Source organism: Heteronotia binoei, chromosome 2 (genome assembly GCF_032191835.1).
Source record: "Heteronotia binoei isolate CCM8104 ecotype False Entrance Well chromosome 2, APGP_CSIRO_Hbin_v1, whole genome shotgun sequence".
NCBI classification, from domain to species: domain Eukaryota; kingdom Metazoa; phylum Chordata; class Lepidosauria; order Squamata; family Gekkonidae; genus Heteronotia; species Heteronotia binoei.
In genome coordinates, this window is record NC_083224.1 from 171,521,852 (window position 1) to 171,549,567 (window position 27,716).

General features: G+C 41.4%; 2 protein-coding genes across 2 annotated transcripts in view; one reads left to right on the top strand and one right to left on the bottom strand.

Moving 5' to 3' along the window:
- Window positions 1–305, bottom strand: part of CENPL (centromere protein L) — a 14,348-nt gene extending 14,043 nt beyond the window's left edge. Inside the window, exon 1 of the mRNA XM_060232459.1 lies at window positions 62–305. Within this exon, the coding sequence (XP_060088442.1) occupies window positions 62–82 (21 nt within the window). The 5' untranslated portion in view covers window positions 83–305. The remainder of the gene's footprint in view (window positions 1–61) is intronic.
- On the top strand, window positions 261–27,400 carry DARS2 (aspartyl-tRNA synthetase 2, mitochondrial). Its single transcript, XM_060232458.1, has 17 exons — window positions 261–551; window positions 2,204–2,303; window positions 3,164–3,230; window positions 3,548–3,649; window positions 12,403–12,498; window positions 13,950–14,073; window positions 14,159–14,205; window positions 15,674–15,780; window positions 16,492–16,561; window positions 17,877–18,056; window positions 19,725–19,832; window positions 20,203–20,265; window positions 21,959–22,111; window positions 23,272–23,490; window positions 24,167–24,277; window positions 24,985–25,060; window positions 26,606–27,400. The coding sequence occupies exons 1-17, from the start codon at window positions 422–424 to the stop codon at window positions 26,791–26,793; spliced, it is 1,941 nt and encodes a 646-aa protein (XP_060088441.1). The 5' UTR covers window positions 261–421; the 3' UTR covers window positions 26,794–27,400.
- Window positions 27,401–27,716: the final 316 nt, after the last annotated feature.

Below are 27,716 nucleotides of genomic sequence, written 5' to 3' on the forward strand. Positions count from 1 at the left end.
TTACCCATTCAAGGTCATTAGGCCTCACCCCTCCTCCCCAGAAGCTTCAAACCGCCCTCACCTGATTCGGCGCCCCTTCCATCGGCAGCAGTCCTCAGAGAAATAAATCTCTTCCCAACAACAGCAGAGAAAGAAGCGGGCGGGCTTATTTAAAAATTTGCCTCCCAGCAACCACTTCGGCTGAGGGAGTGTTCTGCGCATGGGCGAGAAAGACCCGGCGCCGCTGCCCTCACTCGTTAGGGCTTGATCGTGAGGAGTTAGGGGGCGGCGAAGCATTCATCGCCAATTCAATCATGGCGACCGACAGTGGCTGTGAAGGGACAGTTCCGTGACCTTTAGCCATGTGAGCCCGGAAGAGGCGCTTTCAGCTGAGATCGGGGAGGTGTTTCGCCCATCCTATTTCTTGTGTTGCAGTAGGACCATGCAGAAGATGCGTTTCCTTCGCAGCTCGCTGTCGCTGCTCTTCCCCGGAACGCCCAGAAAGGTGGCTGAGCCTTGGTGCAAATGCTTTTCCAACACGTGGGCATTTCATGCAGCCGCAGGCCCTGCAGGTGTGTGGAGCTCGTGAAAACTCAGTCGGGGAGGGGAATGTTTTCGAAGTGCCTGAAGCTGTGCGCTGGTTATTTTGGCCCTGTGGGGTTTGCTCGTAACAAAGTCTGAAAATGGCTCTGGAGAAATCAACTGTTGGTTAGCAAAAGTCGAGTAAATCGGGGAAGTGTGTGTGACTGGCTTTTAAAGTGAGCTGTTATTATGCTATAAACGACCTTGTACAATTTGCAGGGGAAAGGTGGGCTGTAATTGGGTTGCTAACCTCTAGGTGGGACCTCGGGATCTCCTGGAATTACATTTTATCTTCAGAGTACACAGCTTAATTTCCCTGGAGAAGATAGATGCTTGGGAGGGTGGCCTCCATTGCTTTGTACTCCACTGAGGACCCTGACCTCACCAGCCTCCAGCCTCAAATCTCCAGGAGTTTCTCAACCTGGATCTGGTAATTCTTCCCACTGGTGGCCAGGGAGGACCTGGCAACCCTATCTGTAAACATGCTAGGCTAGTACTTGTTAAAGCCAACCAAAATAAGACAACTCATTGCAAAACGAGGCAGTTTTTGTTTAAATATTGTAATCTAAAACATTATTCTCAAAGTGTCTTTTATTTATTTACGTCATTTACACTGCACCTGCCCCTCATCAGCTTACATCATTCTCTCCTTTGCTTTATCCTCACAACAGCCCTGTGAGGGAGGTCAGGTCAAGAGTGCATGTCTGGCCCAGGGTCACCTAGCAGGCTTCCCTGACAGTGGGAATTTGAACTTTCATCTCCCAGATCTTAGTCTGATGCTGTAGCTACTATACATCATTAACTCTCGTATGAAGATCTTTTGCTGTGTAGAGTTTTTAACTAGTGCTTTTGATGGCTGTGGCTACTCTGATTCTGGGAATGGTGCTGGTTGGCCAAATTATAGCAAGAAAATCACAGGAACTAGATGGTAGTAGGAACCAAAGTATTCCAGGAGGGAAAATAGTTCAGGAGAAAAATATAGAAGCCACTGACCAATAAAAGGTAAAGAAGCCACTTAATAGTCCAATTTGGGCTGCATAAAAGCAGTGGGGAAATTGGCACATATTATCTGTAGATGATTATGGAACACTAGATATTGGGTTGGTTCCACCAACTTTGCTGCTCAACCTGACCCAGTTCTTTTCCTTTCTCCAGCCTCCTCCCGTGTGTCTTGCCATAGCCTTTTTAGTGGTTAAAAGGGACCACTTCTCCCCCTTTTGCAGTTAGAGAAATTAGGGGAGGGACAGTGGCTCAATGGTAGAGCATCTGCTTGGTAAGCAGAAGGTCCCAGGTTCAATCCCTGTCATCTCCAACTGAAAAGGGCCCAGGCAAATAGGTGTGAAAACTTCAGCTTGAGACCCTGGAGAGCTGCTGCCAGTCTGAGTAAACAATACTGACTTTGATGGACCCAGGGTCTGATTCAATATAAGGCAGCTTCATATGTTCATATATATATTCAGTAGGATCCAATCAATCCAGATCCCTTATGTAGTTCATCCTAAACAGACAATGCTCCACATTGCCACTTAAACTGGCACCTCTGCTGTCTTGGTAAATTTAGATATGCTGATGATGGAAACTTTATTTTAGCTTACCGTGAACTTCATTATTTTCCTAATATTATTTTCTTTTTCTATGCAAGATCTCAATAGGTTTGTTGTTCGGACCAGAACTTGTGGGGAACTGCGTTCTGCTGATGTGGGTCAGGAAGTTACATTGTGTGGATGGATTCAGTATCAGAGGTAAGTTAAAAAATGAATTCAACTTTAACTAATTACTGGATTTACAGCAAGTTACTTTCTCCCCCATTGGAGATCTTAAAGATCTTAAAGTTCCTTTCCTTTGGCTGGCTCTGTTTATTTTAATAATTGTCCTGCTTTATATTAACTTTAATAGAGATAGCGGAAGGAATTGCATTGTAAATAATTACCATATTGAGGGGTAATGAATACAAGGAACTAGCCAGTTGTCACATTGAGAAAAAAATCAGGTGGAACTGTGGGATTTCAGAATTTGTAGGTTTGATTTGTTCTCCCACATCAAAATTCCCTTGCTCATTCATGGACAATGTGTAGAAGAAGATATTGGATTTATATCCCGCCCTCCACTCCGAAGAGTCTCAGAAAGGCTCACAATCTCCTTTACCTCCCCCCCCCCCACAACAGACACCCTGTGAGGTGGGTGGGGCTGGAGAGGGCTCTGCCAGAGCTATCGCTGACCCAAGGCCATGCTAGCAGGTGCAAGTGGAGGAGTGGGAAATCAAACCCGGTTCTCCTAGATAAGAGTCTGTACACTTAACTACTACACCAAACTGTAACAAGAAGGGCCTAGCCTGTTCTAATTTTCTATGTACAGGGAATATTTCCTGTGACGTCCCCCTCCTGTGAACTGAAATTGTACCATCCCTCTGGTACCCTTTGCTACATAATTTATCTCAATGTGAAGACTGGCTCTAATTTCGGAGGTTAACTTGAACTGTTATAAGCAAAAAAACCCCAAAGTGGCACCTTTAAGATTAACAAAGTTTTATTCTAGATGCAAGCTTTTGTGTGCAACACACTTCAGAAGTTATAAATGTGTGTTTATTTCTCTTAAACTTTAGGCAGGGGCAGTTTGTGGTTTTGAGAGACTTCCAGGGACTCACCCAAATTATCGTTCCTCAAGATGAGGTAAGAACTATCAAGGATTGTGTCTGAAGTTATGCGCGCGTTTAAAATGCCATCAAGTCACAGCTGACTCACGGTGACCCCAGCAAGGGTATCTCAAGGCAAGCGAGAAGCAGTCATGCCTAAAGAGCTCCTGAACATACATTCTTGTTTTGTAAATATGAGTTAAAAACTTGACCATGCAATGTTGAATCAGCCTACTCCCCAATATTAATTAAAAGATCTAAGTCTGTAGTGAAAGCCAAACGTGCTTCCAAATCTGACACAGGCACATTCCAAGACAGTGTTTCAATCTCTTTAGCCTTTATCTTTTTCTGCAGGCTGCTTCCCATCTGAAAAAGGTCTTATGTGATGCTCCTGTTGAGTCTGTGGTGAGAGTGACTGGGAGGGTTGTCTCCCGGCCTCCAGGTCAGGCTAACTCTGTAAGTACTTTGAGACTCCTCCCCCTGTACTTTTGTTGAAGTATAATGTGGTTATTTTAAAGCATTATGAATAATTTCGTAAAATAAAATTTCATGTTGTGCATGGGAGGTTTAAGGTTTGTCAAACTGCCATATTGGCTACCCCACCACATAGAGTGGCCTGTCTAGCACTGACCAGAGCTCAGGCCTTTTCTGTTGATGCTCTGACTCTATGGCAGGGGTGAGAAACATTTTTCTGCCAAGGGCCATTTGGATATTTATAACATCATTCGTGGACCATACAGGACCCAGGGAGGCCACAGCATGGCTGGGCCCCACAATCCCTGCTAGCCAGCCAGGCTCTGGGGAGGCTGTTGTGCAGTGTGGCTTGGCCGCACAATCCTCGCCAGCCCGCTGGGCCCCAGGGAGGCCATCACATGGCTCAGCTCGTCCCAGCAATCCCCAAGGGCCAGACCAAGTGATCTCAAGGGCCGAAAATGGCCCTCAGGCCTGATGTTCTCCACCCCTGCTCTATGGAATGGGCTCTGTGAAGTGGGGAGGGTTCCCTCTATGAAAGTGCTGCAAGGCCTGCTTGTTAGCTTGGGTTTCTGAGGGGAATTGAATAGCAGGCTTCTTTTAAGGGCAGGTTGTGGGGAGGTTTGGGGTTTGCTATTTTGTTTTTGGTTTCAACTGAAAACATTTTTAGCTATTGTAAGTTGCCTGGAACTGCAAGGAAAAATGGATATAAATGTTTTAATAAATAAATACTAATATTATGCCTGATATTAGTAGCCTCTGCTGTGTACCCTAGTTTGAAATAAACCTAGAATTTTCTAGTACTGCTTGCTGGAAGATTTAGAGGATGCTGGAAAGTCTTTGTCGAGCACAGAAGGTCCAGTACCTGCTGTGATTAGATAGCAGGAGACACATGAAGCTGCCTTATACTGCATCAGACCCCTTGATCTATCAAAGTCAGTATTGTCTTCTCAGACCAGCAGCAGCTCTCCAGGGTCTCAGGCTGAGGTCTTTCACATCACCTCCTACCTGATCCTTTTAGCTGATGATGCTGGGGATTGAATGTGGGACCTTCTGCATGCCAAGCAGATGCTCTGCCAGTGAGCCACAGCACCTCCCCACAGATGCAGGCCAGTATCCACCCAGGCAATTAAGAAAACTTGTTCTCTTAATCTTTCTTAAATGGTAATTGCAGTTTCTACCAGTTACAGCCCCCAGCTGCAGACCACTGAGCTCCCCGAAATGCTGTTTCAGGGGGCAGGAGGGCATAGTGGCTGGGTCTGTGGTGGTAAAGGACGTTCATGGAAATCATCACCCCCTTTTTAAAAAATTAAGTATCTTGAAATCTTTGGGTTGGATACAGGCTGCAGTTGCTTAAAATGGTTCATCCAGGGCGGGGCGGAGCGTTGCGAGAAGATGGTGGACGCAAAGTAAAAGAGCTCCGTTAGCCTCCTTCCCTATCTATCACAACTTTAGATCTAGCGAACTCAAATGCCACCAAAAACAAGAGGGAAAACAGCTCAGCAAAAGCAAAAAAGAAAGGTCACAGTTTCTTCATATTTCGCCCTAGAAGGTCCGGCAAAGGTTTGTGGCCTTACAGCGCGGTCCCCTTCGCTCTTCTCTCTAAATATGGCGGCAATTCCTTCCCCAGCCAGACGTACTTCCTTCTCCTCTGCAGGCAGAGGACGGCCCGATTACTCGAAAAGATCTAGACTTCCGTAGGCTGGATATACACAATTTTTTTCAAGACTCCATTGCAGAGTATATCCGTCCAATAAGTTCCCAATTAAAAGAAATCACAGAGGACATAGCTACTACTGCGAAGATAGCAGAATGGGCGGCAGAATTAGGGCTTGCACTTAAAGGGGAAGTAACCCATATTAATGAGAGAGAAGAAAAAGTACAAAATAGACTCTTTGCTTTGGAAAAATAAATAGAGGGCCCTGAATCTCAAATTTCGTGGGTTTGAGGAGGGGTAGAAGAGAAAGAAGACCTTCCATTGTTCATTTCAAAATGGCTGCAAACAAAATTGGCGCTTAAAGACAACTTGGCGCCTGAAATTGTGAGAGCCCAAAGACTCAACCCAGTAATTCAGGCACATCGTAATCAACCTAGAGACATTTTAATTCAATTTTTTAACACAAGAATTAGAGAAATAATCCTCCAAAAAGCGAGAAGAGAGGATGATCTATCTTATAATGAAAAACGTGTTTTAATATTGCTAGATCTCTCCCCAGAGACTTTGGGAAAGGGCAAGAAACTTAAGATCTTCACATCCAAACTTTATGCAGCTAATCTGCATTTCCGATGGAGCCCGACATCAGACATACTACTTTTTAAAAATGGTGTACTTAACAAAGTATTTGACTTGAACTCTGGCAAAGCTCTAATGAAAGAACTCAATTTAAATTTAACGGCTGACGAAGAGGAAGAGCTGCGGAAGCGTTTTCCGGTCCAAGAAGAACAAGAAGTGGCTGATATCTGATCTACAAGACTGTATAGAGCTAAAACTTCAACCCAGTTCCACACTTAATAGTTAGGCTTCTAGTTTTTAGATAGATAGTTAGATCATTTGTAGCTTTAGATAGTAGCTCTTTTATTAGATAGAAAGGAAAATATTTATATATTAAAAAAGGGAGACGATGATATAAGGATTAACAAGGCTTATTAGGATTTTTTCGTCTTACACTACAATTTTTAGGTTTGTCAACATAGATATTAATTCAAAGTTAAAAAGGGAATGTATGCAGAGATGTTTGAGTGAAGGTTAGTGAGCATATATGGGTGAGTGTTTAAATTTGTAAAGGGATGTATAAAGGGAAGTATGAATGGGGGTGTGAGAGAAGGTTTATGAGTGTAATATTAGGAAAGCAAATGTTTGAATATGTATGCCTATCTGATTTTCTTAGAAAAAGTAATGAGTATCTAAATATCTAATGAGTTTTGCGGGGGGGGGATCTACGCATAACAACTTTAAATGGTACTAACCAACACTTTGGGATTTCACACTCAAATACTATATTTAAATATATTGTTATTCTTATTTTTTATATTTGTTAATGGAAAACTTTGGCAAATAAGATCAAGAGGGAAAAATCTATAAATATTGATTGTCTCTTAATAGTAATGAAATAAGAATTTTATAAACTAGGGAGGTACTTAGTATTCCAAAGAATAGGATAGCCTTTCTTTACTCAAACTTTCTTCCTGAGTGTTGTTTCTATCAAAAAAATTTTTATTAAGGTATAATATAAAAAAAGAGGAAATTTGCGATTCTAGTTGGACCTTTGGAACAAAATTATAACTGTTATATGATTGTGTTTTCTAACTAATACATGTAAGTTCATATGGGGGGATATAGATTCAACTTATTGGGTGTTAAACTGTTTGAATTAACTCTTAATGAAGTTCATGGAGGTCTTAACACTCTATTAGTAGTAATTTAGTAGGGCACAATGTTTGTAAATTAATTATACTTAATGATATTTACAGAAATAAGGGGGGGAAAGGAACATTTTTTTCTTGAAGTTACTGTAAAATATACTCTTATTTCCACATATTGGAGTTTGCTATTAATCTGCTATCTATGGGGAAGGGGGTTGGAATTGAAAGTTTTGCTATTTAGTTTACTCTCACCTTTAGCCCTCCTTAAGGAGTGTTGGTTTCGTGTTAGGGAGACCTGCAGGTATTCTCCCTAGTTTCTTCCTTTATAAGAAGTTCGTTGAAACTACACCCTAATTAAGGGTTTTAGTGTTAAGGTTAATTTTGTATTCTTTAGACTCTTTTGGTCTAGAGATTGTTTCTTCTTTCTTAGTCTTTTAAAGAATCTACCACAAAGCAGTAGTTAAAATTCATCCTAGTCTAACTTCTTAAACCTAAGGTTTACATTGTCTTTTTTTATTTCTACAATCCAAATCCTTAACTCATAATGTCTAAATATCTTAAAGTATTACTTGGAACTGCAGAGGCCTAAAAAATCCCATAAACCGAACCCGTATTTCTAATGCTTTGGTGAAAGAAAGACCCAATGTGGTATGCCTTCGGAAACACATGTCAAAAAGAAAACTTTCCCTTCTCTATGCACTAATTGGTTTGGCCAAATATTTCAAGCCACTGGATCTTCAAAGGCAAGAGGAGTAGCAATACTACACCCTTCATTCCACAGGACACTAAAACTGACCCTAAGGGACGATATGTCTTTGTTAAAGGAATGCTAAATAATTCTCCTCTAACTTTTGCCTCCATTTACTCTCCTAATAGTGGCCAGCTGAAATTTTTGAAAGAAACGTTAGAAAAACTGATAGAGTTTAGACAAGGAGAAGTTATAATTGGTGAGGACTTCAACTCCATAAGTGACCCATTGTATGATAGATCAATCCAAAACAAGGTAAATTCTCACACCCCTATAACAACAGGGCTTCAAGACCTTTTTCATTCCTTATATTTGGTGGACATCTGGAGAACCTTAAATCCAAAAGTACGTGATTATACCCATTTTTCTCACGTTCACAAATTATATTCTAGAATAGACTATGTGCTAACCTCCCCGGCTTTGCTGAATTCTGTAAGCAATGTCACTATAGGCTCTAGAACGATTTCGGACCATTCATGGGTGGTAGGGGAACTGGCCATTCAAGAAAATGACGACAAAGGACCTAAATGGTCCCTTAATAAACTCTTGCTATCCAAAGAACTCATATGTGAGGACATAAGTAAACACATCCAAGATTACTTCCTACATAACAGCGACTGCAGGTTATCTCAAAATATGTTATGGGATGCATTTAAATCAGTACTTGGAGGACAGCGCATCTCAATAGCATCTGCTTGTCAAAAGAACAAAAAGAAAGCTATTTCAGAACTGGAAAACAAAATTCTGGAGCTAGAACAGACATATTAAATTCGGGGGCAAGAAAATGCTAAAAAGACTTACCATAGAAAGGAATGTTAGTGTTTATTGAAATATCGGATATCCAAAAAAATCTGTTAAACCCAAACAAAAATTTGTAACAAAAACTACAAAATCTCTACAAATGCTTAAATACAGAATTCAGCAAAAGCAGGCCAATTCTTTGATTCATGCCATCTGTTTCCCGCAAGGCAAGACTTATACTTCCTCAAAAGAAATAACGAATGTTTTTTATGATTACTATTCCTTGTTATATAAATCCTCTTTAGATGGTAGCCTAAATCCCATGGAATATTTAAAATCAACTAAATTTGACAAAACTCTTACTGAATATGACATGAAATTTATGGAAAAACCATTTTCAGAATCAGAAATTGCAGAAGCTTTAACTTCAATAAAGAACAATAAGGCAACAGGAAAGGATGGTTTTTCCATTGAGTTCTACAAAAAATTCAAAGTCAATTTGTTAGTCCCCCTTTCAAAAACATGTAATTTTGTAATGGAGGGCATACTTCCAGACTCCTGGAAGGACTCAAGAATGATTGTGTTGCATAAAGAAGGAAAAGATAAATCAGACCCTGAATCATATAGTCCTATTTCCATTCTAAATCATGATTTTAAAATTTTTTCAAAAGTTTTGGCTAGAGGATTAAAATAGAAATGTTAGTTCCTATGTTCACACAGACCAAGCGGGTTTCATACCCGACCGATTCATCACGGACAACATAAGAAGAACACTTAATTTAATTCATCATGGTAGAGCATCTCACACAACATTTTTAATACTCTCACTAGATGCTGAAAAAGCATTTGATATGTTGGGAATAGACTACCTTAAAGCAGTCCTGAAACACATGGGTTTTGGTCTGAATTTTTTGAACTCTATAACAGCTATTTATAAATCTCCCAGGGCCCAATTAAGTATCAATAATTTCAGATCAGATGATATTACTTTATCGAGAGGTACAAAACCTCACCTATATTATTTGCGCTCTCATTAGAACCCCTAGCACATGCAGTTCATTCTGATCCGGAAATAGAGGGACTGAGCGTTAATGGTTTATCCCATAAAGTATGTCTCTTTGCAGATGACACGGTTTTTTATTTAAGTAATCCCATCAACTCACTAGGTAAATTAATGCAAACCTTAAATAGCTTTAGTAAGTATTTATTTATTTCGATTTATATCCTGCCCTACCCCACCGAAGCAGGCTCAGTACTCAGACTTTAAAATAAATAAAATGGCCAAGTCCGAAAACTATCCCATTGTTATTTCTCCAGATGTCCACCAACACCTTTCTAACACTTTCCAATTCAAATGGGTAACAAGTTCATGGCGTCATTTGGGTGTCCAGATCCCTTTAAACCTGTCTTAATATATTTAATTCAAATTATAGACAGATTCTTACATCTACTAAACTCAATTTGTCATTGTGGCTGAAGCTAAATTTTAATCTGTTAGAAAAGATAGATTTAATAAAAACCTTTATCCTACCTAAGTTTCTCTTTTTATTTCAAAACCTTCCCATTCCAATCCCAGACAAAATAATTAAACAGTGGCAAAGCAACTTGACATCTTTCCTTTGGCAGAACAAAAAATCTAGAATTTCTTTTCAAACACTCTCTAGACCAACCTCTCATGGAGGTCTAGGTGCTCCTATTTTAGTAAAATATTATTTGGCAGCCCAGCTTTGAAATATCCTTCTCTATGCCAGGAAAGAAAACCAAAAAGCGTGGGTTCAAATAGAAGCAGCCAGTATCCTTCCAGCTCAGCTAAATGAATTTCTTTGGAACATTAAATCTGACTGGAAAAAAGTCCCCATACATAATCCTTTTTTGCAGTTTAATTTAGAAATATGGGACAGATTTCGTGGGAGTCTGGTGCAACCTTCAACACCAATCATGACTTTTTTAGGTCAACCATGGTTTCCTCCAGGACTTCCTTCTCTACATTTTAAAATTTGGAGACAAAACAAAATTCTCAGGCTCACAGACATCAGCTCATTGGGCCGCTTATGCTCACATAAACAACTGGAGTCCAAATTTAAAATTAAGATACCATGGTATGAATACCGTCAAGTGTATGATACTCTAAATAAAACAATTTTGGTGATACCAGCAACAAATCAACTTAATAGGTTTGAAAAACTCATTAAAGAAAAAAACTCAAACGTGAGAGGGATAATTTCAGTAATATATAGTTTATTAAATCAGAAAGATTGGAAGCATGAAACCTCTCTGCAGAACTCTTGGCATTAAGACTGTGTCAAACAACTTACAGAAGAGCAGTGGTCCAGAGTCTGGGTCTCACCACTGTTTAAAACAAAATCAACCATGTTCAAATTACAACATTATAAAATTGCTTCCTGTTGGTATCTAACTCCATTATCTCTCCATAGAGCGAAGCTTAGTCCAAACCCACTCTGTTGGAAGGGTTGTGGGGAAGCAGGTACTTTTTTACATTTCTGGTGGTCTTGCCCGAAGATCCAAAACTTTTGGAACTCTATAATAGACAAAGTGGACGATATATCAAAGCACTCAATACCTCGTTTCCCAGAATCCATCCTTCTGAACCTTTGGCCAAATAACAAATTCACCCCTCAAAAAGCGGAGCTTATCTCCCTACTACTAGCTGGGAAAATTCTACTAGCCAAGCACTGAAAATCGATAAAAAATTCCTTCTCTTACTTTGTGGTTCCAAAAAATATGAGACATTATGATTCAGGATAAAATTGCATCACAAATCCTACTAAGTGACAACCCCAAGGCGGGGGATAACTTTATGGAGAAGTGGTTTCTTTTCCTTAATTACATTAATGAAAAATTTTCAAAGAAAAAATAGAATGCCTAGAAAATATTTGGACTTTGCCTTACATTGATATATATGTGTAATTCTGACTTAACCAATTTGACGAATGCTAGACTATATATGGATTTCTTTGATATATTTAGTTTATTAGTTATTGTAAATGGATTTTTGTATTGTTAATTTATTTTCTGTAAAACTTAATCTTTACCTTATTTTGTACAAATGATATTTGATATCAGAATCAAAGCTGAATTCGTGGGAAAATAATAAAAAAATTAAGTTTTTGTTTGTTTTGTTTTTTAAAAAATGGTTCATCCAGTGGCTTGCAAGAACGCTTCAGTCCTGGACAGAGTTGGTGGAACTGACTGGGGGAAAGCGAGACATTTCCTGGGAATTCATTGAGCTTAGAAGGTGTTTCTGCTAGGAGTAATCAGGACTATTTAGATAGGAAATCCTTTGCTCAGCTTTAGTAAAATGGGTTAATTTACAGATGATGTGGTCACCACAGGATGCGTAGATTTCTTGTGCAGAACAGGTTAGATTCAGTGTAACATTTCCATGGGGGTCTGGTGCCACAGAGCCCATGGAGTGTGACTTTCTCAGCTTTTCCCTCTCGAAAACATGTGAAAGGTGTTCCCCCGAAATCCTTGGGGTGTTTTCACATGGCGTGCAGTGGTGAGGGGCAAGAAACTTATATGCCATGGGTGGAAGGGAACACTGTGCTGGATCCAATCCATCAATATCTTCTAGTAGTTGTTAAGTTTTGTATTTAACCTGAATGCTGGTTCACATATGACCAGGATATAAACAGGTGCCAGAAGCATGGAGAAGTGTGCATCGCCTTTCCCTAGGATGTAATCCCCTAAATAAAACTGACCATGGTTTCTCTGTGCCACTATGTGCCTCTGTCTGTGTGCCTGCCTTTGACTTTGCCTTCTGAATGCTGCAGCCTACTGGTACTTCACAAGTCCAGACAGCTGTTGCATGTTCGTCAAGGCCATGCATGACTTTTAAACCACCTCTTTTTCTTACCCATGTTAGAGAATGCCTACTGGTGAGATCGAAGTGAAGGCAGAAACAGCAGAAGTCCTCAACTCCTGTAAAAAACTACCCTTTGAGATGAAAGATTTTATCAAGGTGAGTTTTCTGATTTATTTTTGCATAAGTGTGATGTTTGGTAATAGTATGTGTTTGGGGATTCTGGTAAAGGCCCTGCTCTTCAAGTACTGCAGAAAAGGAAGTCTGGAAGGAAATGTTTATAAAGGGGCCTTTTGAAAAATGTACAGTTTCCTTGGAGCAAATGATACTTCTTGTTCTAAGGAATGTTTCCAGTTTGTTTTCATCCATTTTACTGGAATATAAACTAGCAATAGTTGTGAAGTGGAGGAAGATCTATGGCCACATCAGGGTTCTGCAAATATAAAGGTTAGGCTTCAGAAGTAGGACTGTGCTTCAAAGCCTTTTTAAAAAACCTGGAAGTTTGCGGGCAGACAATCTGAATTCTGATTCAAGCAAAGCTGAATCTGCATTGTACAGATTTGCAGGTTTATATAGCAATTAATATTTTGTGGAGTCCTGAGTTGTGTCATGAGGAGGGCTTCCCTCTCAAGCATCTGGGGATGCCACAGCAGTAATGTTCCAGGTGCACAAAGTCTTAAAAAGTGTAGTTCTACAGAGTCATAGTATGTTTCCTTCAGACAGGGATGCTGGTTTTGCAGTATTAGATCTTGGAAGAGAGGAAACAGAGAGAGGGAGAAACTTCTAGAGCGAGACCGATTCCCCACTAGGCTTGTTCCGGTCTCTGAGTCCTTTTTCCCCTGGCGCTTCTGTCCGATTTCACACAACCAGGACTGCAACTTGCCTTGCCTCTTTCCCGTGGCAAGCAGAAACGGTTTTAAGAGGATTTTGCTTGTCACGGGAAAGAGGTGGGGCAAGTTGCAGCCCCGCAGCAGCTTGTGTGAAATCGGATTGTGGGGGGAGGAGCTCCAAGACCAGAACAAGCCTAGTGAGAAATCGGTCTATGTTTCTTCTGCTCCTGCATTGCAGGTAAATTTGAGGGAAGAGAAAATAGGTGGTAATTCAGGGGCAGGTTGAAGGCTGATGGAATTATAAAAGGGGTTTGGATTCAGTTGCTCTCCTAATGATGTCATGAAGAGTGTAACAGGAGCCCAAATTCAGAAATGAGCTCTGAAAAATATATCTGTTTCCTGTGTGTGCAGAAGACAGGCTGTTTTGCCAAGCCTGGTTGCAAATCAAGCTGAAGGGAAGTTCACCCATTGCTGTTTTATAGTTATGAGCCCTTTTTACTCAAAGAGAACTGATTTTATTGATAAACTCACATAGAAGTGAACAAATTAGTGGCTGGTTTAATGTTCACTGCAGCCCAAAGCTCCAAAGATGTGTGGAATACTTGTGCGGTTTGTGGCAAATTGGACATGGACAGTTGTTCCTTTTTCTGCTAAGGGTTTGTCAACAAGACATACGTTTGCATTGCTGCTGGTTTTCTGTATAATACAGAGCTTGTGTACTGGTGCACTTTAATTGATTGGGACCCACCATGGCCTATACAAAATCATCTCTTTGTTCAGAAAAACGAGGCCCTGCGAATGCAGTATCGATATTTAGACTTACGCAGCGGTCAGCTGCAATACAACCTACGACTGAGATCCCAGATGGTGATGAGAATGCGGGACTATCTCTGCAACTGCTACGGTAAGAGATGGGCCATTGATTAGTATAATTTGCGTGTTTTCTTTTTTTTTTTCCTTCCTTTCCAATTTATGAAATCTTATTTTAGGATTTGTGGATGTAGAGACTCCAACGCTGTTCAAGAAGACCCCTGGGGTAGGTAAGCTCAGAAGATTTCTGTGCGTGTGTTTTACATAAGTTTGAATTGCTCACATGTTTAATTGAACACACTTTTAGATTAGGCTCTTCCCAAGTGCAGGCCCAGGCTTCTAGGCTGGAGATAGATGGAACTTACAAGCAGCAGAGCTGACTTAAAGGGGTCTCTGCTTCTCTCAAAATATGGATACATTTCCCCACAGTTCCATGTCTTGCTCTGAAAACAAGGGGTTGGATCCCATCCCTTGCATGGAACTTTGCTATCTTCCCCTTTCTCACTGCATCCTCAGAATTCAGTGAAAATCCTTCTTGAGATTGGTGGAACAGGCTGAGGGCAGAGCCAGGTTTATGCACAAGATAAGCAAACTACGGTTAAAAGCTTCAGATTAAAAAATCCATCATAATGAAAGTGAAGATTTTACAAATACACATTGTGGGGGAAGGGGTAATGGCTTAGGGCTTTAGCATGTTTTAGTCCAGCAATGGTGCCTTAATCTAGTTTGTGGGGGGGAGGGGAGGAAGAGGCAGTGGTGGGCAGAAATCTCTCCCATGCAGAAGTGCTCCCTGCACAAGGCACAGTATTCAACCCAAACTGTTTCTGTGCAGATTTTCAGCTTGTTTTCAGTCTGAACTGAGGAAGAGTGCAGCCTTCCTTTGCTGCTTGCCTTACTTCTGCAACAGTGTTTTTTAAAAAAATTGGGGGTAGTGTAAATGATCAGTGCATACATGTGACCAGTGTTCCCTCTAAGCTGAGTTAGCGTGAGCTAGCTCATAGATTTTTAGCCTCTGGTTCACACATTTTTGTCTTAGCTCATAAAAATGGCCCCATAGTGCAAAGATTTATGCAGTAAATTACAAATTTAATACCAATACCTCACAAGATAGAATTTTTGCTCACAAAACTCTGCAGCTTGGAGGGAACATTGCATGTGACACACATTCAGTCCACTGTCAATGCACTTTAGCAGTTTTTGTGAGTGGATTTTGCTGTTTCACACAGTGAAGTCCTATTGCAGTGTGCATAGATTGTAGATTATTTAGCATATATGTAAAAGTGCCCTATACACACATCCTTGGGATTGCCAGTTCTGGGTTGATAAATACTTGGAAATTTTTGGGGGTAGAGCATGTGAAAGGTGGGACTTATGCAGGGGAGGGACCTCAGCATGATATAGTGCCGTAAGAGTCCACCCTCCAAAGCAGCCATCTTCTCCAGGGGAACGGATCTTGGTCATCTGAAGATCAATTGTAAAAATAATGGATCGCCAGGTGCTACCTGGAGGTTGGCAACGATGCCCATTCTCCTTTTCTTTGCAAAGAAAAGAAAGGTGGGACTCATGTGGCACAAAGACAGTGCTTGGGAATCCCTGTAGTAGCTGTTCATCTACCAGCAGATGCTTCTGTTTTATATAAACAACTATAAGTTGGTGCCATTTCTGTTTTGTATCACATCTCTTTTGTATACTAGGGCGCAAAGGAATTTGTGGTGCCTTCACGGGAGCCTGGGAAATTCTACTCACTCCCTCAGAGTCCTCAGCAGTTTAAGCAACTCCTGATGATAGGAGGTTTGGACAGGTGAGCTTCCTGGGCCCCTTTTGTGTTTTCAAGGGAGCTTGAAATAACTCCTCTAATAAGACAGATAACTTTGATGTTCTTAGCAGCCATTCTGTTCCCTGGACAATGGTTTAGAGGCTGTGGTGCTTGTCACTCATTGATTCTCTTGTGAGTAGCCCCAGCCATGGTTTGACTGAATGTGTGCTATGGCAGCCAATTAATAGCTGGTTCAGTCTCCTGAGATAGCCATTTTGTGCCTGTACTCAACATTCTATGTCAGAATTCCAAAGGTGCCCACAGGCTCAAAAAGGTTGGGGACCCCTGTTTTACCATCTCCAAAGTATAGTGTGATCCAAGAGACCTCTAGTGCTTCCTTTGGGATTTAGGCAGGGGAGAGGTCTGTGGCAACCCCAAATTAGGGGTCGATTAGTAAGCTAAGCCATTGAGTCAGGACATCATGGTTATGAAAAATGTGAACTGGAACTTAACTGAACCATACTGTATAAAATAGCAGATAGTGAGAGCAGAATGTTCAAATGGGGAATAATTATATTTCCTGCAACTTGAAATGTGTTTTGTACATGCATGTTCACATTTTGAAAACATGGCAGTTAACATTTGACTAAGTCACAGATATGATCCATTTCATGAATTCCTTCTTTTCATCAGATCAACCTAATTATCAGTTGCGTCACTGGAACATAACTAATTGCTGTTAATTTTCCATGACAGGTACTTTCAGGTTGCCCGCTGCTACCGTGATGAAGGTTCAAAGCCAGACAGGCAGCCTGAATTCACTCAGGTAAACTTGTTTCCATCTCTGTGTTTGTGTGTGGTTTTGTGTTTCTTAATAGCATGTGATAGGGATGGCCCTCTGCTGAGTAGCTCTTCGCAGTGGTTTTGAACAAGTTGAGATTCAAGCCTTTTAGGAGACAATCACTGCAGTTAAATATTTAGTGACTGCTAAGCTCTTGTCTAGAAGTTTAGCGATTGCTAAGCTCTTGGTAAAAGACAGGAGGGCTTGGCATGACTTTGTCCATGGGGTTGCAAAGAGTCGGACTCGACTGTGTGACTGAACAACAACTCTTGTCTAGTAAAGACTTGATCCCCATTAGTCATAAAAAGTTTTTTAGCCTCTGGCTCACACATTTTTGTCTTAGCTCAGGAAGGATGGCTCCAGAGCAAATTAATTTGTGCAGTAGTCTAATCACTTGCTCACAACTTTAATTCGAGAGCACTACGCATTCCGTGAAAACCAGCCTCCGTACAAAAAAGAAACAAATCAATAAACAATAAATAAATAAAGATTCATATATTGATTCATAATAGACCATACAATTGGTCCTCTATAACAAGCAAGGAACGTATTCACTGGGAATCAGTTCCATATTTGCAGCAAATCAATGCTAAATTAATCCAAGAGAATCCAGGTGAAATAAAAATGAAATTGATCAATGTCTCTTAATATATGCAGACATTGATCAATTTCATATTTATTAGGACTAATTCCCAGTGAATACGTTCCTTGCTTGTTATAGAGGACCAATTGTGAGGTCTATTATGAATCAATAATAGGAATGAAGGTAAATCATGTTGTTCTTCAGGATTATTTGACTTCCTTCTCTTTCTTCAGTGTATTTATCACCTATATGGAAATATTGTATTCATTTATTGTTTATTGATTTGTTTCTTTGTTGTACAGAGGCTGGTTTTCACGGAAAGCTTAGTACTTTGGATTCCTCTGCCTATTTTGCCATGATTCTCTGTGTGGGTTACACAACTGTAATTCCAGCAGCTCGCAAAGTACAATTTTTGCTTGCAAGACTGCACAGTTTAAAGGGAGCATTGACTCCAGACTTGTGATATTTCAAGAAAATCTCCACAACCTGACGACTGGAAATCTGATTCTCAGCTTTGAAAGGCTGGGAAGCTATATTCCCTTAGAAAAATGCCGCTTTGGTAGAACTGTAGCATTGTCACAGCCTTGGGTTTTTTTTAAGGTAATATTGTTTGTTAGTTAATGTTGACTTTATATGAGAATCCTAGATACGGAGACACTGATGGCCTTAAGGTGCCAAAGTCCAAATTCTCTTCTCTTTTTCTTTTCCCCTGTGAAGATTGATATTGAGATGTCATTTGTAGACCAAGCTGGTATTCAGGCTCTGATCGAGGGCTTGCTTCAGTATTCCTGGCCTGAGGAAAAGGGGTCCATTGAAACACCCTTTCCGTCAATCAGCTACAGTGAGGCACTAGCCATCTATGGGACTGATAAGCCAGACACTCGCTTTGGAATGAAGGTAAATCATGTTGTTCTTCAGGATTATTTGACTTCCTTCTCTTTCTTCAGTGTATTTATCACCTATGTGGAAATTTTTGCTTACACAGTGGCTTTATTTCTCTTCCCCACCCAATAAAATTGTTATCACAATTTTAGTCAAAGAAGCAACTGTCCAGGTTTTCCTTAATAATTTCGATAAGGTCAGAGCCTCTGAAACCTTTACTTCCAGATGCTTGAACACTGCAATGCATCATTTCACAGTCCTCAGCCAGCAAATCCTACATTCTGGGTTGGATCCAAATTATCTATATCTCTGCTTTCATTTAGATCCATGCTAATTTTTCCATCAGCAAAGCAGAACTTCTGGCATTTCCCTTCCACTGCAGCCCAGGCTGTACAACACTGTTTGTGATGGATGGGGTTGATGGAATAGTATGAGTAAGGCCTGCAGTGGGAGGGGAAAAATTGCTGGAAGTTGCCAGTTTAGGCTGGATCTAGAATGTCTGGTTTTTGAAGGCATCCAATATTTCCTCTTACACTGAAAGCTTCAAATTGAATGTTAGAATAATCACTCTACATAGTCATATGTTTTTTCCTATATTAAAAAGTTGTTTTATTTTCTCCTCTTTTGTTTTAGCATTTATACACTGCATTAAATATCCTCTCAATATCAGATTGCATTTTCCTTTGTAGTACAAATGGAACTATAGATGGAACTCTCTGTCTGGGCAAGTGATGCTTGTATTGTTGGTGCTTCGAGGGCAACAACGGGAGGGCTTCTAGTGTCCTGGCTCCACTGATGGACCTTCTGATGGCACCTGTGTTTTTTTGGCCACTGTGTGACACAGTGTTGGACTGGATGGGCCACTGGCCTGATCCAACATGGCTTCTCTTGTGTTCTTACGTCTATTTGACAAAATACTAGAACATGCCTTAAGGACTTAGGCTTTAATTATAAACCTTTGCCTGTAGTTGGACCCTTCTTCCTCCATTGCAGAGGCTATCCTCTGCTGTGCAGGGCTTTCCTTTGAACCAAGTTGTTTTTTAACTAATTGAAAGATGCTTGTACCACATGGGCAGAGGCTCTTAGCATTGGAGAAACACACTCTGTAGCAGAGTATCACATTTACAGTATGAGTGGTTCCAAGGCTTAAGGGCAAAATCTTGTTGTAAGAATTCAATTGGCCTGTACTATTCAGGTGAAAATGGATCTTTTCCTCTTTGGGAGTGGGAAGCATAATCCTTGTGCCTGTTCAGGGGTCCCCTATCTTATTACAGATTCTTTCAATAATGGTTATAGATTCAGGTGTCTAGCTGTCTGAAGAAGTGTGTGTGCACATGAAAGCTCATACCTTGAATAAAACTTTGTTGGTCTCAGAGCTGCCGCTGTACTCAAACTTCAGTAACGGTGATGTTATTTCTGCTTTGAATTGCGTGCCGTGTTCTGCCAGCAACCCATCAGCAACCCATTTCTACCCAAAATAGCTTTTTAAAACACCTCTCAACATTTCCTCCATACTAATAGGTACATTCACTACTTTAAAGTCGTCTTGAGATTTCAGGACTACTCCGCTGCTCTAAAAATTGTTTGTCTGCATCTCAGAGGGGTTCCCATTGTACGATAGGGATTTTTGACTTTCGTATATCCACCATAGTGATCCTCCCTGTTTTTATTTCTAATGCTCAGATTGTTGATGTCAGTGATGTGTTCAGGAATGTGGAAGCTGGATTTTTACAGAAATCCCTCAATGAGCCTGGGGGCACGGTTAAAGCCATTTGCATTCCCCAAGGAGCGGTAAGTAATGTTAGGCTACATTTCAGTTGGACATTGGGGGATCCATATTTTGGAATGAGGATGTGTGATTTATAACGTTGCTAGTTACAAACCTTTACTACCAGAGTGGCTGTCTGTGCCTCATAAGGGGAAGGGCTGTGGCTCAGTGGAATAGCCTCTGCTTTGTGTGCAGAAGGCCCCTGCTTCAGTCCCCAGCATCTTTGCTTAAAAGGACCAGGTGATGTGGAGAAAAAATGACCTGGGGACACTCTTTTGGGAGGCTTGATGGGCTGCAGTGGGTGGGAAGAGTGGGGCTCCCCCTGTAGTACTTTGGATCTCACCCTTAGCCCCTGACGCGATCTGGTGACACGCTTCTCTATGTTTTCTATAGAGACACCTTCAGAAAAAAGACCTGGAGTCATTAAACGAATTAGCTAAATCACAGTTTAACCAGGTAAGGCATAGCAAGCAGTCTGCTGGGAGTGTCTCCTGTGCTTTGTGAGATGTGATCATTTGAACAGGTCTGGGCAGCAGAAGCATCCCCTGGATTGTGTCGCAGGCGTCACCATAACATACCTAAATCAGTCTCTGCCCAAGGCTTGTTATGTCAAAGCATTCCCTGTACTTGTATAGCCAGGATGCAAGACCCAGATAACTTTGGAATATTTCAGTATCTTGTATACACAACTCCCACTCTGGCACAGTAAATATCAAGCAGATATAAGGGAGAGAATGCATTTAACAAGCAGGTAACTTGATTAGAAGGAGCCCCGTGGTGCAGAGTGGTAAAGCTGCAGTACTGCAGTCCTAAGCTCTGCTCACGACCTGAGTTTGATTCTGGAGGAAGCTGAGTTCAGGTAGCCGGCTCAAGGTTGACTCAGCCTTCCATCCTTCTGAGATCGGTAAAATATGTACCCAGCTTGCTGGGGGGGAAGTGTAGATGACTGGGGAAGGCAATGGCAAACCACGCATAAAAAAAGTCTGCTGTGAAAATGTCGTGATGCGACTTCAACCCAGAGTCGGAAACGACTGGTGCTTGCACAGGAGACTACCTTTACCTTTTGACTTAACTTGATTAGAAATAGAGGATCACTGAAGAAAACTGAGATAGCAGGTTATTGTATTACAGAAACCAAATGAAACAATTTACCTAACTCAGTTTTTAAGCCAAATTATGTTTTTCCCACTTAACTAATCCAGAGCAAACCAACCCAGAGATATGGGATAGGTGATGGGCTGCCCAACTTGGGACCAAAAGATGCATTGAGGCAAACACAAACTGTGCTGACAAAGGCAAAATAGTCCACTGCAGTGTGGAAAGACCAATTATAGTAAGACTAGCTGAACTGTGATAGGAAGTGTGAGAGCCAACAGGAGAAAAGGATATGAAAAGTTAAATTTGAGGAGGAAAGCTGAATGAGAGAAAAGAAATCATATTCAATCTGCCTTGAAAAGGAAGGGTCCAATGTATTCATGTTTGTGATGATTGGAAAGCAGTTCTGGATAGTTGTTTTGTGGGGGAAGGATCAAAAGAGAAGTTATAGGTGAAGTCAGTGACTACTAGCCATGAAAAAAGCTGGCTTGTAGGTTCCCAAGGGCATCTGGCTGGCTTTTCCCATTTTAGGTGCACTCCATTACTTTATAATGCTTTGAACATTAAGGTATTCAGCTTCTGTGAAATCATCTGGGTCCTTTGTGAGCCACTGACAACTGTAAGACTGAGGAGCCCATTGTCCTCCAAACCTACACTCATGGGAATGGTTTCTTCCATTTCACTTATCCACCTTAACAATATTCTGGGGGGTGGAGGGTATTTCAGCTGCAGTGGAAGAGGGAAGGCAAGTTTGTGCATGGTGGATGGATGTCTTTCCACCTGTGGAAATTATCTGTTGGATCTAAACCAATATTTCTGAAGAAATCCCTTCACGAGCTGATGTTTTAAAATCTCAGTTTTTAGAAACATCAGTCAGTTTGTGTTCACTGGTGTAGGTACAGTTTAATGATACATGAATAACAATTGTCTGTACAACTGTGGTCTGGACTTTGAAGAGAGCCAGGGTGAATTGAATGTAGATTTTGGCTTCCTGGTTCCTGCATGCTTCTCAGGAAGTAGTTGGGTTATCCACTTGTCCTTCTCTCCTAAATAGGGCATGTTTCACTTCATTTTGAGATCTGATGGTAGCGTGAAGTCCCTACTCAGTAGGTATCTAAACGAGGAGCAGAAGCTGGAACTCATCCGAACGGTTCAGGCCAACACAGAGGATTTGGTGTTGGTGGCAGCTGGAGGACATGAGAAAGTGGTAAGGAAGCTCTAGGATATCTGACAGCACCATCCTAAACAGAGTCATACTCTTCTAAGCTCATTGACGTCAGTGGACTTGCAAGGGTGTAAGGCTGCCCAGGTCTCTTCTTTGTTTTGCCATCATTAGTTATTATATAGAGATCTTTAGCTGTACCAGGTGAATGTATTTTACATCAACACAACTTCTCACCTTCCAAGCTGAAGAAAACCTGCTGAGGATGCATTTATTGCCCATCAATGTTCTGTTTTCATTCAGTTTTTGAAAACACATTTACTTTTTTTTAAAATCCATAAACAATGCAGTAAAGATTACATCCGCACTAGCCATTTCATATTGAATTATCCATATTTTATTCATGGTTGTGATGGAGGCACCAGACAATGTTACCAACAGTTTGTCACACTCCATTGGTGTGTTTTTTTTTTCAAACCAGATTTCTTGGTCGTCTTAAAACATTTTAAACCCAACATGCAGTTAAAATGCAGCTGAAGTTTCTCAGGGCTCCTTCCCTCTGCTTTTTAGTTTAATTATTTTATATCATGCCTTGTAAGCCGCCCTGAGCCTGCTTCGGCGGGGACGGCGGGGTATAAATAAAAACTTATTATTAATTAGCTACTTAGTATACTCTCATGGCTTCAGCACCCCTGAACCAATAAATATTTATTAGTTCTTTGCAAGGAAAGCTTTGCTGCTTTTCTCTTTTCAGCTAAAGCTATTATTTGTGGAGCCAGCTTTCCATTCTCACAAGAGTGAGGTGGGTTTTACTTCAGAGTTTTGCAATGGATTTTTGCCCATAGGAATCCTATGATCTCCCCCCCCCCCAGCCATGTGGGAGAGGGGATAAATTCAGAGGCCTGCTGTGGGAAGAGAGAGAGGCAGGCAGAGAAAGATAAACTACTGTGAGAGCTTTTGATTCACACTACTGTAGGATTCAAACCATAGTGTCTAACTTGAAGATACTGAAATAAGGGGTCTATCTATGTTCATTCTTGGGAATAGGCTGATTGATTGTTAAACCAGTCATTCATTGTTAAATCATGTTATCAATGCTAATTTTTTGTGTTTCTCTACAATCCCCAGTCTTAGTCTTCTGTATGTAATGATCCAGATAAAAGTGATATCCTTGCATTTTAACACACTTGGAGTATTTATTTCAGTGTTCCACATTGGGAAAAATGCGCCTGGTAAGCGCTGATCTTCTGGAAGAAAGGGGCGTGCCACTCCGTGACAATTCTGCATTTCACTTCTTGTGGGTGGTGGATTTTCCACTCTTTCTCTTGAAAGAAGACAACCACAATGAATTGGAATCTGCTCACCACCCCTTTACTGCCCCACTCCCTTCTGATGAACACCTCCTGTATACTGACCCTGAAAAGGTAATTGGGGGTGGGCTTTTTAATTTCCAGCAGGGTTTGGAGAAAGCTTGGTGGACTCTTTGACATATGCAGGTAGTGTGTTGACACTTGTGTATGTTTCTCTTGCCATCAGGATCTCCCTTGGAGACTGAGCATCTTTTGTAGATTTTGTGTTCAACTGCATTTCTTGTGGCTAGGACCAGGCCACTGTCACATTTGCTATGGGCACAGTCCAAATTTGATTCTTTTCCTGTTATATGCCAGTCAAAAACTTAGGCACAATATATGTCTGTAGTGAGTATCAGTCTACAGTTTAGGGCTAAACCAGGGGTGTGCTTAGGCAGAAACAAAGCCTGAATTAAGTCACAGCCTGTTTTTCCTCACTGCTCTTCTACTGCCATCCTGCAATGTTGTCTTTGGTGTTGCCTGCACAGAACATTTGAAATTTTTTATGTGACTTGTTCAATGCATGTAACAGTAGACTGACAGTAAGAAAACTGAACCGTTAACTAAATATTCTGCTACTAAATTGAAAAATAGGCGGTGGGGACTATGGCTTAGACGATTAGGCCAGAGAAACATAGTGGTGCTTATATGCTATGCTTATAGTGGTGCTCTCATAGGTGAGTTTATATATTCTTTGTACTCCATGTGAAACACAACCTTTCTGTCTCTTTCCTCCACACCATGGCCCCAGGTTCGAGGTCAGCACTATGACCTGGTGTTGAATGGTAGCGAGGTTGGAGGTGGCTCAATTCGAATCCACAACACAAAGCAGCAACATTTCATTCTCGAGTCAGTGCTTAAGGTAAATAGCAGAAGTTCTGTGGGCTGTCCTCTGGAAGTCCACGTTTATTAGTTTTGTGGCACCACATTGTACAGTTATTACATCTTCAACTGACCAAGCTGTACTGAGTAAGAACATATCCTTAAGGTATGTAGGGCTTGGGTTAACCCTGCAAGTGTTCCACAAACATTTGGTCACAATTAAATACAACTGCCACACGCAGTGGCCTGTTTGTGTGTGTCTTCAGCACACCTGTAGTATACCTTCCTGGGCCATCAATTGCTGGAGAACAAACATGAGCTAAGATCCAGCCTAAAATCTCAACCCCCATGCATGGGTGGTGGGGGGGTGACTTTTGCTGATTTCACCATTTTATTTCCAGAGGGTCTACTATCAGCCAAGACCAGTATGGGGAGGCGGGGAGCATTTCAGGTTGCAGTGGGATGTGGACAATCATGCTTCCACATGCCTAAATTCTTCTACCTGCAGAAATTGGAGGCAGGATCCAAGCCATCACAATCACATATTTTAAAGTGTATTTAAATATTACCAAGGTGGATATGGCTAACAGCTATGAGTGTGTTCTATGTCCTTCATAAAGGAGGACTGTTCTTTGAGACTCTCAGATTACTATAGCTGGGCTGGAATTTGAACCCAGGTAGTCTTAAGTCCAACTCTGTATCCTTTTAGGCTGTGGTGGGTCACTAATAAAAGCCCTCTCTTTCTAGGAGGACTCTGAGCTGCTTTCCCACCTGCTTGAAGCTCTGGATTCTGGAGCACCCCCTCATGGAGGAATTGCACTAGGTCAGTCCCTGATGTTCTACCTGAAACACAGATACCATTGATGAACTTTCCCCCTGTGGTTTGACAAACTTATTTTTAAGTTAATTTGATTCTTTAAAAATTTTATGCATTGCCTTTCTCCTTGACCAATGATGGTGGATGGCAAATCATCTTGGGAGTGTCCTCCATCATTAAGGCTTGTCTGACACTTATCTTATTTATCTAGACTTTTACCTAAGGTTTTTGGGGTGTTATTTTTTTTTAACTTCTCTATAGTTTGCTTCTAGCCTAAGGGCTATTTGTGTAGATGTTTGTTTTTATGCCCCTGCTTTGTATTTAATGGCTTGCTTTTAATGTTGATAATTCATTGTCGTTTTTTATGGTATTTTGTCAGCCACCTTGAGCAGGTCTCTGGAACAGGTGCACATTTCTCTAAATCAGGAGTGGCCAACTGTGGCTCTTGAAGTCCCCATCAGCTGGCATGGAGAATGCATTTAAAGTTGCTGTCCTTCCATCTCTCCCTCTCCTGCATCTGTTTCCTTCTGGCTCAAACATCTGATGTTTATTCTATGTGGTTCTTATGTTAAGCAGGTTTGGCCACTCCTGCTCTAAATAACTGTAGTCACAAAAATAGGGTAACCCCTAGGCCAAATTCAGTCATCCTCTTCCCATTTTGCAAAAAGAAGCATATGGATGAGCATCCTCTACAGAAATCTGATTTGGTACGAAGCCATTTTAGAGGTAGGGATATGGAGCTTTAGCTCATCATCCTCATCATCTGGTGCTCCAGCAAAACCAGTTAGCTGCCCAGGCCATAAAGCTCATGGCTGAGATGGATCGAAGGCTGCTTAGATAAACCTTTCAGGGCAGCAGAGGAGGAAGTCATTCCCCCTCTCCCCCACCAGCCAGTCAACCCACATTTGGTAAGTCTACAAAAGGAAAGTTAAACAAACCATTCCAGATCACATCTTACAGAAAAGTAAATTAACAAACTACTAACAGCAGATCACTAATTAAGCAGACCTCACTGGAAATATGGTTTGAGTATCTCCAACTCTGTTGGGAGTTAGCAGAGCTCAGGGCAGTAATCCCTTCTAAACTGGTCTCTGCCCGCAAGTTGGTCCCTTGCATGTCAGCACTACCTGCTTCAGTCGAAATAAGGCAAAAACATCACTTACTAAGGCTGACACATGCATTCCCTGAGGTAGGGCAGCTGCCAGGGCCCAAAGCTTTTAAGAGGACCCATTCATAATAACACCCTCTTACTTGCTAATGCCCCCCTCCCCCATGCATGCATTTTTGCAATACCACAGGGGATTGTGAGCATGGAAGGTGGGAGGTCTTGCAAGCAGGTGGCTGGACACAGGCCCATGAGGTACATGAAGATGGGGGTGGGGCCCTATGCATTTTCTTTCTGGGGCCCCTCAGACTGGAAATGACCCTGGTTTGCACAATATATTGTTCACAACAGGTTTTTTTGGTTATCTGGAAACATCCATGTTCTCTCTCAGTAAAACTTCAGACTCATTTGTAGGTTAAATGGAATACTTTCCTGCTGTTATCTAGGACTCGACAGGCTCATCTGCCTTATCGTTGGGGCTCCAAGCATTCGAGATGTCATCGCCTTTCCCAAGTCCTTCAAGGGAAGAGACCTCATGAGCAACGCTCCAGACTATGTTGCCGCAGAAGATCTGGAGCCTTACCATGTCCAAGTTATGTGGCCTTCAGAGCAAGCCGAGGCTAGTGCTAACTGATTAGAACTGCACTCACTTCAGACTGTGCTTTGTGCCTGGTTTCAGCTGGCCTGATGGATCAATCTCTTTGAAGTTTTTCAGGCTTACATTGTAAGGGGGAACGTCTTGCACTGTGATAAAACTCTGGCTGGGCAGTGAAGAAATGAGCCCTGCAGTTGGTTAAAGAAACATATTGAACTGTTCATAGAACCCTCTAGAACAGAACGGCCTTTTAAGATGGGTGGCAGGATAAGAGAACATCGTGAGAACTTCAGTGCTGATGTTACCGAGATACGTTTAGTTTTGGAAGTTTTAAAAAGCTTGCTGAATGCAGCCACATGGACTTCCATGCCACCAGCCTCTCAGGTAGACTGAAGAGAAACACTGCAGCTGTCCTGTTGCTTGTAAAGGGTTGAGTCAGACCCAGCACCCTTTTCAGGTAGCAGCATATTACATAATCTACCCTGTACACGATTGCTTGGTGGAAAAATGTAATATCACTGTCTAGAAAACGTTGGGATGCACTTCAGATTTGTAGAACCAATTGTTTTGTTAAAAAGCTAAGCAAAATAAATGCTGGTGGCTTCCCATGAGAGAAACACTCAGAAGGAGGATCACTCTAGCCTCACTCATGTCTTGGGTTACGTTGCTTCCTATATTGAGAATGAGTTTTATTCTGAATGTAAGCTTTCATGTGCACAAAACTTAGTTGATCTTAAAGGTACCACTGCTTGACCAATGGGGATGCCACACCCACTAGGGGGGTTGGGTAGTCTGCTATAAGGTCCATAAACCTGAGAATATTTTATACCTTACTGCTTCATTCAATCTTCCTAGTACTGAAATTTTTACTAATTAGCACCCATATCTTCATGCCATGGACTCCACTATGCTATGACCCATTTCTTTCTGCCAAGTTGTGTGTTCTCTAGGTTCCCCAGATC

Excerpts from the sequence above, each read along its gene's own strand:
- DARS2 (XM_060232458.1), top strand. The coding sequence starts at position 422 with ATGCAGAAGATGCGTTTCCTTCGCAGCTCGCTGTCGCTGCTCTTCCCC. Across the intron at positions 3,650-12,402 it reads CTCCAGGTCAGGCTAACTCT|AGAATGCCTACTGGTGAGAT; the intron begins GTAAGTACTTTG and ends TACCCATGTTAG. Across the intron at positions 16,562-17,876 it reads GGCAGCCTGAATTCACTCAG|ATTGATATTGAGATGTCATT; the intron begins GTAAACTTGTTT and ends TCCCCTGTGAAG.